The sequence below is a fragment of the Mesocricetus auratus genome, unplaced genomic scaffold (genome assembly GCF_017639785.1).
Source record: "Mesocricetus auratus isolate SY011 unplaced genomic scaffold, BCM_Maur_2.0 Super-Scaffold_100020, whole genome shotgun sequence".
Classification (NCBI taxonomy): Eukaryota; Metazoa; Chordata; class Mammalia; order Rodentia; family Cricetidae; genus Mesocricetus; species Mesocricetus auratus.
The window spans coordinates 14,461,928-14,476,204 of record NW_024429201.1 but is presented as its reverse complement, the minus strand read 5'-3'; the positions used below and the strand labels follow the sequence as shown (position 1 = coordinate 14,476,204).

Genomic DNA, 14,277 nt, shown 5'->3' with positions numbered 1-14,277 from the left:
TTTATTAGGAAATCTGTACACCTAGGCACCATTTTGCTGTAATCACAAGGGAAAATGCCATCGTACTTACCTGCTCTATCCCTTTCTTTGTGGAAATTTACATTATAATTTTATGATGGTAAAACATAAATATTATGTTTACTATTCTTTTTACTTTAAGTTCATTCATAGGCCAACATATAAAGCACATTTTTGTCAATCAGAACCCCCCCACACACACTGAAATACCTATTAAAAACACAAATAAACAAAATGAAACAAAACCAACCAACAAACAAAACAAACTTCCTTCTGTAGGTTAAAGATAAGAAATGAGACATTCATTCTCCATGGTTCTCCCAGAGCAGAAGACCTGAGGAGCCGATCCCAATTCAATTTCAGACATCACAACCAAGTAACTCCAATTCCTAATCAACACACCACTGCAGTATCCTATTATTCATCATTTTGTCAATGCCAAGTATTAGGTAATTCTACTCATAACAATAATCACACAGGGAAAAACTTTAAACCACTTTCTTAAAACTATTGGCACATCAAACTTCAAAAGATGTAAATACTCTAACAAAATCCGAAGAGTAGATTAGATAAACTTTATTGCTAAAATTACATTTTTAAAAGTGACATTTTATATTTATTTTCTTAGTATGATATGAAATGTGTCTGTCAGTACTATGTTTAAAAACATCAATCTTTTAAAAAACGAAGTGTTTCCCAAAGCAATGACTGTCACCCAACCAAAAACAAGGATATTTATCTCTCTAAATCAAAGTATTTGCATATACTAGCTAGTTAAAATTAGAATGTTATCTTTTAAATTTGTTTCCTTGAGTGAACATGTCCATATTCACGTTGGTAGATGAGTTATTTTTGCTTCATGAAGTTGTCATAAAATTTTTATTATAAACAAGATGTTCTTAAGAGTAATACTTTTGTTTTATAAGCATTCAAAATTAAACAAATGAAATAAAAATAGTAAATACTGACTCAATGAAAATGTTATATATTAGCAAACCCATTTCAAAATAGAGGCTTTCCTTCTTTTTCTTAGTAAAATTATCCACACATTCTCCAGTTTGGATTCTGGCTACTACATTATAAACCTCCTTTAAATACACCTTCAGGAAAACAAACCTCACCTAATCTGAAATTCTACTTGAGATTTTCTATGTATTCAGAGCACTAAATAATCTACACCATCTGATACTTTTTATCATTTCCCTGTGCATGATTTAATCAATATATGTATCTGATATGATTACATTCTCTGGAGCCAAGAGGGAATGTGCAAAATGAGACAACTAGGATTCTTATCAAGGATGGCAGCCTTTAATTCCATAGATAGGCTTAACCTGCCTCTTCAAATCACTCCAGGAACTTCGTCCATCTCTTCCATGTCATTGGTATTACATACTTTTAGTATATATAGGTCTTTAAATTCTACTCAGGTTCCTATATATGCTTAGTAACTATCAGTAATTAATTGACAAGTCAATTTTTCAGTTTAATTTCAGTATGTATGGTTAGTAAAAAATACTAGAAAGTGACCTGTCCCACAATTATAACCAAGAGAACTAGACTGTAGGGCATCAAAAGCCATTTAAGTTTTATCAATATATGCCATCAGTGGCATCATTTTTCAAAGTGGTTTTGTATGTCTTTTTTTTTTTTTACTTCATTTAAAAAATCCTACTTAGCAAGAAGAGAAGATACATCTCACCTAAACATAAGGACATAATCTGAAAACCACTGACTTACTCTGATCACATTTATAGTTAGCAACCTTGGGTAGTCATAAATCACAGTTGCTACTAAAGTGAAAAATTCACTATTAAAAGGATATTTAAGATAGAAATAGAACTAGAAAGAAATCAGTGTTCATCGGGTCATTAGTAGATGCACACCTGTCCTTGAGTCCCACTACCCATTCACTAATGTGTTCTGCTACTGAGTTTCAAACTATAGAACATAAAGTAGCATGATACAGTAATTTCATTAAACTTTCCTATTTATATTACTCCTATCCAGATGTGAAAAACACAAAATTCCCCCAACTTTGTTCTTCCAAGTTTATTTATTCAATCTGAAAAAGTTTGATTTATATTTGTTGTGGTACATCCGATGAAAATATGAAGTAAGTTATATTTATGCTTTAGTACCCTAAAAGTTCCCTTGTCATCTGGTCCCAGCCCATCTTTCCAGCTTCATTTCCAACTGCATCCACTCTTCTGGTCACAATAGATTATTCCTCAAGAACACTATGTACTTTTCTTGGTTTTCTCTGTTGGAAATTCCCTTTCCCACCCACTTCCCCTTATTCAAACCTTACTTCTTCTTCAAGGACCAGATTAATACATGCAGACTTCCTGATCCATACAATTAAAATTAACTCTCCCTCCCACATGAAGTTACTGTGCTTTCCCTACACTTGTGTTTCACACAGAGCTCACTGAGCTTAGAAGGCTGTCTGTCAGGCTCTGCCGGGGGTGGGATTTTGAAATGTAAAGCACCTAGCAGGCAAAGTACTGCCTTAGCACAGGTTTTCATCATGTTTGCCTCCTTAGCATCTCATCTTGGCTCCCTCCCTAGCATTACAAGGGTGACCTTTCCATAAAGAAACTTGCTTATGTCATTTTCCAATTTCATCTTGATGTTGTTCTCTACCATCTAGAGGACAGAGTTCAGGCTCCAAGCCCGTGATTCAAGGCAGGCCCATCATGACCTGCACTACTCTACTTCTCTAACGCTTTCTACCAAAGTCCCTGAAGACATGCATATCCGTGTACACAAACTCCTTCCGCTACTGTGGTATCAAATTCTCACCTATGCCCTTGTACCTACTGTCTGCATCCTTGATTCACAATTCCAGCATCCCTCCTGGTAACTATATCTATGGAAAATATAATATGGTGATTAAGCTCCTCTAGTTCAGGTATAACTCCATACAAAAGAATTCCATCTTTCTAATCAGATGGAAATGCAACAACCAGTATTAAGCAGACACACTACTGTAGAGGAAGAGCTATGTAGAGGCTGGGCAATTGCTCTGTCAGAAAACTGGGAGTTTCCAACCTTTACAAAAGGCCAGGTGAGGTGAATTTCTTTAGTACAGTCTGTTTACGTGTCTGATTTACAGTTTTGTAAAGGTTTTATGTGTTTGAATTTTGTTTTAACCTTTTCAGATGGCAGGTGTTCACCTACACTAATTTACAGCAATTTCAGTTTTCATAAAGAGTAAAGATCTATAAATTATGACTAATCAAATCTACTTTTGTTTTGGAATTACTTTTTTCAAATGGAAATATGCCTTTTACATTGTTTTTACTTAAAAAAATTATAAACCAGTGTTTTGTGAAAAATACTCTGATTAGTGACTTCCAGTTGTTGTGCAATCTGGGAATTGAACTCACACTGAATTCAGGGTCTAATATATACTAGGCAAGTATTCTCTCACTAGGCTACATTGTCAGCCTATTTTAAAAACTTTATTGGGACAAGGCCTCACTGGGTTGTGCCAGGCTGGCCATAAAATCACCCTGCAACCCGACATGCCTGGACATGGGTTACTCCTGCCTTGGCTTCCAGAGAGGATGGAGTTATAAGCAGGTGTCACTACTCCCAGCTTAGTAGAAGTTCCATACACAGCGAGAGATTTGGAAGGACCTACATCCCAAGGATTTAGGTAATTTAAATAGCATTTCATATTACAATCATATTTACATACCAAGTAGTTTAACTATCCTTAGGCTACATCCTCTTTCTAGAGGCTGGTGCACCAGGTTTTGCTCCAGGCCACACATAGGACTTTGGCAGATGTTTTGTCCCTTCCACCCTACTGATAATTGTTACAATCAACTGACACACCATAGAAATAAAACTAAGGAGGCAAAAAAGGAACATTTTCACTTCGTCTTTTTAAAAGGCCATTGTCTTCTATCAACATCTGAGGATTGTATTAGAAAAGACAAAAAAATCTGTATACCAACTTGCTTTTAACTTTATTTAGCATATTTACTTTTGCTACCAATAAATAGAAAACAGATGAGCAACAAGCATAATTTCATTGTTAGTTAACAGACTAGAAAAGCCTGTAAAGACCTTTACCCATCTGGTAAAGTGGAAGAACATTTTATTCCAAAAGTCTTATCATAATATATAGCATAAGCAAAAAGAAGAAGAAAAGAAAAAGGGGAAGAATAAAAGAAGGAGGAGGCGGGGGGAAAAGAAGAGAAAGAAGGAAAGAAAAAGAAATATCATTTTTACTTTACTGGAATACTAATAAACTCTACCTGTGAATACAGAAATGAACATAAGAACAAATGAGTAAGGCTGAGGAATGAAATGTTTTCTTAGCCTTCAAAAGCTAGGCCAGTCTAGTGGCATGGAAATTTGAAAGCCTCATCTTCCATCATAATAAATGTACTGTCACAGGTCTGTTATTGAACATTTTTTCAGGTAACAAGGCAAGTACATATAAAGTTCCCTTAAAACTAAATCTTACCAACCTCCAGAAGGATATAAATACAAGGGCCTCACACACTCCAGTCTTTGTTTCAAGCTGACACAGTATTTAACTGAATACTCTGAAGCCATGGCAAGGGTTTTTTGTTTGTTTTTTAATAACTCCTTTCACAAATCTAGTTTTAAAGATATTTCAAGTTACTGTAAATATTTTGAACAAACAAGTATATCCAGAAAACAACTAATAATTTGTAATGATTAATAGAACTAAAAAACCAAACACCCAAAGGAAAGGAAATGAGAAAATATCACATAATGTTCAAAGTTAGGAAAACACTTTTTATAGAATCAAGAAAAATCGAATGTTGGGGAATATTATTTTAAGGTGTGTGACTTTTGCTTATGCTGCATTTGTTTAACTCTGTGAAGCTGTGATTCTTGGCTTGTCTAAAACACCTGATGATCTAATAAAGCACTGAATGGCCAATAACAAGGCAGGAATAAGGATAGGCGGGGCTGACAGACAGAGAGTATAAATAGAAGGAGAAACCTGGAAAAGAGGGCATAGCAAGAGAACAAGGAGACTAGGATGGCAGGGGTCAGCCACCCAGCCAGGCAAGAAGAAAGAGTAAAGAAAGAAACACAGAAGAAAGATAAAAGCCTAGAGGGAAAAGGTAGAGAGATAAGAAAAGCTGGCTAGAAACAAGCCAAGCTAAGGCCAGGCATTCATAACTAAGAATAAGCCTATGTGTATGATTTATTTGGGAGCTAGGTGGCAGGACCCTCGAATTGCCAAAGAGTAAAACATCAACAATAGTCAAATGCATAGCAAAGAACAAATTTAACTTCCTACCTGGTGAGTACAAATACGTATTTGATCTAATGAATTCCTAAAGCAAGTAGATAATACAATTTATAAAGAAATTATTTAACAAGTTAATTTGTGTCAATATCTGCATTTATTCACAAGAAAGGGACTTTTCAGTCACAACAGATGCCTGTCAATTTTACTTTGAGACTGTTTGAACAATTAATTGGTTTTTTTTTTTTTTTTTTTGGCTACATGTCTTGATTGAAATCCAGTGCTTGGTATGCCACAGGAGTGAAATAAAATTCATCACTTCAAAGTTAGCGATCAAAAGATACTTCCAGAGAGATCCTGGCTGCTCACTCCCCCTTTTTTAAAATATGAAATAGGTACAGGATAGTAGAGCTGAAACAGGAACATCCAAAAGCATATGCTACACAGAACACAACAATACTGCAGGTGGTTTAGCACCTAAAACATTCTTATGCAGTTTTTTCCCCTTCTTCTGCCCAAGCAAATTGAGGAGTTATGGTACACACATGCAGTAAGACTACAAGGATGAGAAAATGGGTAATTAATAATGGTAAACATTCTCTGAAACAATTAGGAGCAGTAAATCTGATGTGTATTTGTTAAGTTACTTTTATATTGCAGTGAAGAGACACCATGATCAAGACACTTATAAAAGAAAGCATTTAACTGGAGGCTTGCTAACACTTTCAGAGAGTCGGCCCATAACCATCACAGTAGTACAATGGTAGTCAGCAGGTAAGCATTGCACTGGAGAAGTAACCAAAAGATTACACTTGTTGCCAACTTACAAGTTGGAGCCAGAGAGAGAAAAACTAGGCCTGATGTGTGCTTTTGAAGTCTCAAAGCCAATCCATAGTGACACAGCTCCCCTAACAAAGCCATAATTCCTAATCCTTCCCCAAACAGGCCACCAGCTAGGGACCAAGCTTTTGAATATGTGAGCCTATCAGGGCTGTTCTCATTCAAACCACCACAGCATTCATGACCTAGATGGAGGCTAATATATTTCTGAGATTTAAAAATATGTGGATGGCTCTATACCCATGCATTTATGAACAGAACTTACTGAATATAACATGCGTTTTCGTGCCACCAGCCTGGTCCCAGAGCTGTGTCAGTCACAAATGAAGACACAAGACTTATATTAATTATGAAATGTTGGCTGCTGGCTATGGCTTCTTAGTGGCTAGCTCTGTCTAAATTAACCCATTTCTAATAATCTAAGTATTTCCATGTGGTCTTCTCTTGCCGGAGAACAATCCAGGGACCTCTTACTCCTCTGGCCAGTGATTCTGCTGCAGGAGACAAGAGCCCTTCTTACTGAGGCCCTGCCCCGGGAGCACTGGATGCCTTCCTCACACAGCCATGCAGTGCACGTCCCTTTTACCTGTTGCACTGATCATAGACCACTGGCCGGTGCCATGAGTGTTGCCCACGTGCCGCCATACCCTTCCTGAAGAACATCCTGAAGGAAGTCACCCTGATGTTTCTCAGTCCCAGGGTTGGTGGTTGATTTTGGATTTGTGTTGACTGTTCATACTTATTTACTGTATAAATATAACTTATCATTTGTATCTTGAAAACAACAGAACGTAAGAGTTATAGGATGGGGAAGGATGCTATGAGATGTGTCTTCTGGACATGGCAATGCTATCTATCACACTCATAAATTCACCCAGCCTTGTTCACCTGTACAAGATCAAGATAGTCAAAATTCCAGCGGATAACACAGGGGTACATGTGGCCCCACCTCTACCTGAGGAGCTATTTGCAGTTGATGGCTTCTGGGGGAAAGAAGGTAATTTGGGGGGGATGGCCACTGGAAGGTTGCTAATGCTCCAGTAGACAGGCCTATTTCCATGTGTAGATGGGCATCACTAACTACACTCTGTGATACAAAAAAATACAGAGAACATGAATTGGGAGCTGTTATGTTGGCAGGCAGGAGGGGGTGGGGGTGGGGGATAGAAGGTTGAGTCCAGGGAGAGTTTGAGTGGGGTTAATGGGGGTTATATATGATCAAAATACACTGTATACATACATTCATACATGCACATGCATTCATACATACATATATGAAGTTCTCAATGAATAAAAACAATTTTAAAATGAAATTGTATGTGTATGAGCGTTTGTTTTCATGTATTCACGTGCTCCATTTAATGCCTGGTGCCTACAGAAACCAGAGGAGGGCACTGAATGCCCTGGAACTGAAGTACAGGTGGTTGTAAGCTGCCATGTGGGTGCTGGGAACCAACTCCAGGTCCTCTGCAAGAACAGCACATGTTCTTAACCATTGAGCCTACTAAACCACTACTACTGCTAATACAACCACCATTACCAACACTACCTCATAAAGAAGCTGCATTCCAGGCCCTAGATGAAGATAATATGGAGCTGACCTGCAGCTCTTCACCAGAGAGAAACAGAAGCTGTTCCAAGCTACTGAAAATTTTGTCTGTTTATTTATGAAATGTTTATATATACACACACTTATTTATCTGAGGGGGTTGCCTAAAATCATTCATTCATCTCTCTGTCTCTCTATCCACCCCCTCATATGCATATGCATTAGTGTGTGTGTGTGTGTGTGTGAGAGAGAGAGAGAGAGAGAGAGAGAGAGAGAGAGAGAGAGAGAGAGAGAGAGAGAGAGAGAGAGAGAGAGAGATTTGAGTGTGCTGCACTGTGTGGGTAGCCAGAGGTTAATGTCTCCTCAATCACTTCTCCATCCTATTTCTAGAAATAGGTTCTTCACTGAACCTGGTGCTCCCTGCCAGGCTCTCTTTAGCTGCCACATCTGACAGGGTCTTGTCCAGGCTCTGAGGAGGCACAGATCATTGTAGCCTGAGCACTGGCTTTGCTGCCATGCAGCCATGAACAAAAGGCAAGACACTTCACACTTACAAGTCCTGTGCTTTAGGTTTCTTTGTTTCACTTGTCAAAACAAGGATAATAACACAAAGTATACCTTGTAACTTTGTTGTGGGGAAAAATACTTGGCAAAGTGCCTAGCCATGCTGGAAAAGTACAGTAAGTAATCGTAGAAAGCCAGAACAACTCCTTGGCTTGAGAGACCTAAAATATACTCAATGTACATGGAAAATTCAAGTGGTATCCTAAGGATGGCAAAAATCACTAGTTTGGGCAGGGAATTGGCAGAGGGAGGAGGGGGAATGATGGAAGAAGAGAAGTCTACATAGAATCACTAGCCATAATTCCCTTCAGGCTTTTGTACAATGTTAAGTGCTTTGTGCAAAACCAAGGAATTTGAACAGGTGAATTCAAAATGACCAGTATTGCAAACTTCTTCAATGGAAATATATCTTCCAGGATAGAGAATTCTTTATCAAATGCTGAATGACTTAAATGTTTTCCTGTAAAATTTCAATAGTGCAACTATATTCCCCATAAACAACAGATGTTGTGAGATCAATAGATTGCAACTCTCAAGGGTAATACAAGTAAATATATTCTAAAGACATGCAAATGCCCCTTGCCTGTTTTGACAGGCCTCTCTTCCCCCAGTGTGCATTTCATAGCTTCCTGTCTGCCATATGGAATCTAATTGTAAAAACAGCAAAGCTGTTATATTTCTGGACATGTTTTGTTTAAGTTCAAGTATATGAGGGGTGAGGAGGCTAGTTTGAAGGTGACCCCTTGCATATGGATTAACTAGTTCTCAGTGAACTATGACTTGGCATTTTAAAAATGGTGTATTATTTCAAACACTTCAAGAACCAGTTTTGTTGAGAATATCCCAAATTCCTGCAATAAAGCTCGAAACAGTATGATAGAGGAAACTTGCCAGAAATACTAAAGTATGATATGGTTTATATTATAACCAATACTATTCCAAAATTTTAACCATAACAGGTAAAGACAGTAAAACAAACCATCCAGTCTGCTTGGGGAGACCAGCAACGTTAATCTAAAGAACTGGGCTTCATACACGTGTTACTATTTAAACAGTGGTACAAAAGAAGCTTTATCTTACTAGAATTAAGGGAACACATATGAAACCTGTGGTTTTGACACACTATGCAGCCCAGGCAGATCTCAAACACATGAGTCTCCCACCTCAGCCTCCCAAATGCTGGACTGCAGGCATGGGCGACCACCTCTGCACCTCTCTTGCCAAGTGCGGATGAAGAGGGTCTCCTCTGTGTCCAGGGTGGGAAGCACAAGGGCAAAAACATGTGCACGTTCATGCGTGTGTGCAAGTGTGTGTGTGTGTGTGTGTGTGTGTGTGTGTGTGTACATGCACATGTGAGAGGGAGGGTAGGGTAGGCAAACTTTTATTAGTATCCATTGCCCAAATAACTAAGCCACTCTTAGAGTAATCACATTAATTAGTACGATTGCCCTCATGCCCTAATAATCACCCCTTCAGTCTCTGAACACCGTTGCACCTGGACATTGGGAGATTCATCCAAACAACACCAATTAGACAATGAACATCTGCAGACAGAAACCATTTCTCTTGTATTTTCATGTTTCCAGAGCCTAGCACCCAATAGTTCTTACAGTGGCTAGCAATAAGAGTAACAAATATTTTAGATTAAAGTTAAAAATAGAGTGGCTAGTTAAGAGATACACATAAAAAAATAATCAGCATCAAGTTCTGGTAAAAGTATGCAAATATTCAAACCAGGACTATATATATGCTGCCTATATTTATACCACTATTACTCCAGACCAAAGACATAATTGCCAAGTATTATGTGAGGACCAATTATCCAGATTTTAAGCCATGCATTTCTATTTCTTCATGTCTTTTCACTCCTTGCTTCAGTCCACACCATAAGATAAGAGAAAGAAAAGTGAAGTGGCATCCTACAACTGTTCAGTTCCATTCATTGCCCATAAAGGTCCCAAGGAGACAGTGGGGACAACCTACAGATGAGGCTTCTAAGGCTTTAAGTTGACTGATTGGAAGGTTCACGTGTTCTGATCTTTTAAATTTTACTAGCCTTTAAAAATTGTACTATCATTTTAAAGGTGTTATCTTTACTTTTTGAAATTTAATTATCAGGCCACCTTTTTTAATTTTTGAAAGAAAACAAACTTTATGTACCATGGAAAACGTACACTTCTAAGTGTTTTTATAAATCAAAAGCAGAACATTTGTATGACAAGACTCATGCAAGCCTGAGACATACTTTTTTGGGGGAGGTCTAGAAATTCTAGAGGAGAAAATAACTCAAAATTCCATGAGACATGCCAGTCACATATTGCAAACTCAACAGAGGAAGATGAAAAGGACTAAAGTTAGTGACATTAAATTTAAGTGTTCACTCAGGCCTCAGGAGTTACGAATGCTTCACTTATGATTTCATATTAACACATCTCATAATTCAAAGCTTAAACAATTCATAAGGTCTTCATCCTTGATTAATATTTCTGTTTAACTACTTGGTACTATGATTGCTTTTTTCATATTAAAAATTAAGAAAATGCACAGTGACAGTGGTTTCATAATGGCTACAATCATAACAAATGATATTTGACTAGCCTACTTGTCCCATCTGATTTTAATGTTTAGCTATTTATTTTGAACTAGAACACCAAGGCTAGAAATAAATAAGCAGGGCAGAATTCACAATTTGGTTTTCACATGACTAACTTGTAGCCACTGAGTGCCACCTACAGGCAAAAAAAAAAGTTTCCTCATAGTTAAGCTTTCAGCTAAGACTTCCATTTCCAGAAGGTACTACCTTAACTGTCAATCAGCAGTGGGTGGACATGCTCATCTTAAACTTTCATCCAGCTTTGGGTGCACATAAGAATAAATGGGAGTTGAAGGTTTTTATGAACCTGTGACAACAATTCTGGTTTGCTTACGCAGTAGTAGGGCCTCTTCTGAGGGGTGGTTAAAGGATGTGGGTTACACACATTTCAGTGAACACAGAAACAGTCATAAATAAATTTTTGCTTCATATTTTCTAGGAACATATACTAATTACTATACAAAAATATAAAATCAATTAATATTCACAATGTTTACATTTACCCAAAATTTTAAAAATTAAATACATTTATTTCAAATGTATCTATTTAAAACAACCTCCATAAATGTGGAAGTCAGAGGACAACTTGCCAGCGTCAGTCTTCTCCTTCTACCATGTAAAGTCCTTACCTAATGTTTTAAGACCACTTTTACAGAATTAATTAATTTCTTCAATTTACTTTCCTTGGTAGACTTGCAAGTACTTTAACAAAGTTTTTTTCCTAATACACTGAGTGTAAAAAAGATACTCATAAACTTAATATTTTATGATTTAAAATATGCAAATTATACTGGTCTATAAAAACAGAAAGACTGCTAAGATAACTAGATATTTTCTAATATGTGACTATATGAGAAATGATGGTGAGAACAAGACAATGACAAGATCAACAGTACCTCTGATTCAAATATCACATCACTCTTTTGTAAAGCACCCTTAAGCAGGGCTTCTCAACCTTTCTATGCCTCTATCCTTTTCCTCATGGTGCACTAACCCCAAACCATAAAATTATTTCGTTGTTACTTCATAACTGTAATTTTGCTACTGTTATGAATTACAATGTAAATAATCTGTGTTTTCTAGTGGTCATTAAGTAGACCTCTGAAAGGCTCGTTTGATCCCAAGGAGTTTCGACCCATAGGTTGAGAACCCTGCTTTAGAGTCACTAGTTCAGGTAGTCACCAACTCTCATGCACAGACACTGACAGAAGCCTCCCTAATGTCTTCCAGTCTCTTCTCTCCTTACCAAATGCTGGTGGCCCTCCAACACGATGTGACTAAGCTTTGGAGACGTTTAGACTCTATGATAAAAAAGCATTTGTTTTGAAAAGGAGACATCACAGGCCTCCTCTACCATATGAAAACATCAAATTTGTAGCCTCTATCTTGACTTCAGCTTCGAAAACCATGACCATCAGTTTTCTTTTTGCATTTCTTTCCACGCCCCCCCCCCCCTTTTATGTAGTTTTTGTTTTTCAAGATAGGGTTTCTCTATATAACAGCCCTGGCTGGCCTGGAACTCACTCTGTAGACCAGGTTGGCCTCAAACTCAGAGTTCAGCCTGCTTCTGACTCCTGAGTGCTGTGATTATAAGTGTACCACCACTCTGAACTCTAAATTCTATTTCTGACTACAAAAATTATGTCATCAGTAGATATTTCTGGCTATCACTTTTATTTTTAGCTAAACAAAGCAAATATTGAGGAACCTCTGCCAAGGTAATGCCTGGATCCTAAAGCTTCCCACATGAAGCTGGGAAACACACACACACACACACACACACACACACACACACACACACACACACACACACACACGCAATTTCTGTGTACTTCTATTGTATTGCAGAGATCAACTGAAGAAAAGACATCCTATGACTTTGTAAAGCAGTGATATTTAAGATGTATATATCCTAGAGTTGTAATAAAGAATCACATAGGTAGGGGGTTTCAACTGCTCTGAATTTCAAAAAAGCAGAATCCAACAAACTTTTACCACTAGACAGAACTTGCAGCACTTACTGAAATTTATTTTACAGTGCCAATTATCAGAGAGGCACGATCCAATCAGACTTGAAAAGATGTCTAAGAATGCTTTCAAGGCCACTTTATTCACCAATTTAGACAAATTTTACTGACCTAAAGTTTTTCAAGATGTTTTTCTTATACAAATCATTCAGTGTTCTCATTAGTATTGAGCTAACACAATTTCATACATGCAGCTAATATATTGTGTACAGAATTAAATTTACTTTAATTCTGATTTTTTTTAGGCCCCAAAAGGGGCTGACTTTTCAGAACCTAACAGTTAAGAAACATTATGCGATGTCAAGTACTCAGTCCCAGGTGAAGAGAAGCATCAAAAGACAGAAGTACAGACGCCCGACGCATAATGGCTGACTCACCTGCGACTGGCTGGCTTTTTTTCTCCTTCTCCCTCTCCAGCTGATTTCACATTTGCACTTGTGTCTTTTTTTAACCTTTTTGCAATTCTTTCTCTCATCAGGTTCTTTTCATCATCATCAATGTATTCATCACGATCTGTACTCTCATCTTCTCCATCCTGTAAAAGCTAAAAGTGAGTCTTTTCCAGGCATTGTTTCCCCTTTTACTTCCAGAGACTATCTTAGATGCTTGCTGGGTTCTAGGCCAGCCTTGTGTAGCTCTGAACCAGTAAGGGCTTGAAGACTATTCTCCCACTGGGATAACCCCTGCATTCTGCTCTAGGCTAGAAATGTACACTGGGTTCCCAAGAGGGATAATGGGCTCAATTCCACCAGCTCTTCTGTGTAGCATTCCCTCTGTACCACACAGCCTTGTCCTTCCCAGTAGGAAATGTGGTTCTGCAGGCAGTTGGTCAGCATAACATCAACCAGCAATTCATTCAAACAGGAGTGTCCTGCAGATGCTGAGACTTAAGCAACCTGGGGCAATCCCATCAGATTGCCCACACCACAGCAAAATCAAACCAAACCAACCCCCTTGGGCTCCTAATGTAAGACACAGCAGTCACTGCTCTTCTGAAAGCTTTGCAATGAGTCCCCAACGTGCCTGAGGCTGTCTACCTTCTCCCTGGCATCATGTCCTTGAAGTCATTCTCTTCAGTCTGAAACTCTCTTACTCTAAATATCTGAATGCTTGCATTTTTCCTTGCCTACCCACTTAACAGAGGGAAAAAAAAAAGATTAAGAAAACACTGTCCCACCTCATATATCTCTTTCCTCCTTATTTCTACAGTCCTTATTATTTACATGGTTTTTTGTTTGTCTGTTTGCTTATTTCTCACACAATTAAGAGAATACTCCACAAAAACTAAAGTCTAGTCTATTTGCCCACTACTTTGTATTCCCAGCATTACTGAAGAGGAGAGAGAAGGGAGAGAAAGAAGAAACTAAACCAAAGGGGTTCTCCATCCCCTGTGATTCTTTGGCCTGCCAACTACAGCAAGACAGGACTACTGACTTCAGGG

General features: G+C 37.9%; 1 protein-coding gene across 2 annotated transcripts in view; it reads right to left on the bottom strand.

Annotated features, from left to right (window-relative positions):
- The window catches only part of Cwc27 (CWC27 spliceosome associated cyclophilin), a 166,422-nt gene that overhangs the window by 124,980 nt on the left and 27,165 nt on the right, over positions 1–14,277 (bottom strand). For both annotated transcript variants that reach the window (XM_040728867.1, XM_005065573.4), the window contains exon 10: positions 13,214–13,371. In XM_040728867.1, coding sequence (XP_040584801.1) covers positions 13,214–13,371 — 158 coding nt within the window. The remainder of the gene's footprint in view (positions 1–13,213; positions 13,372–14,277) is intronic.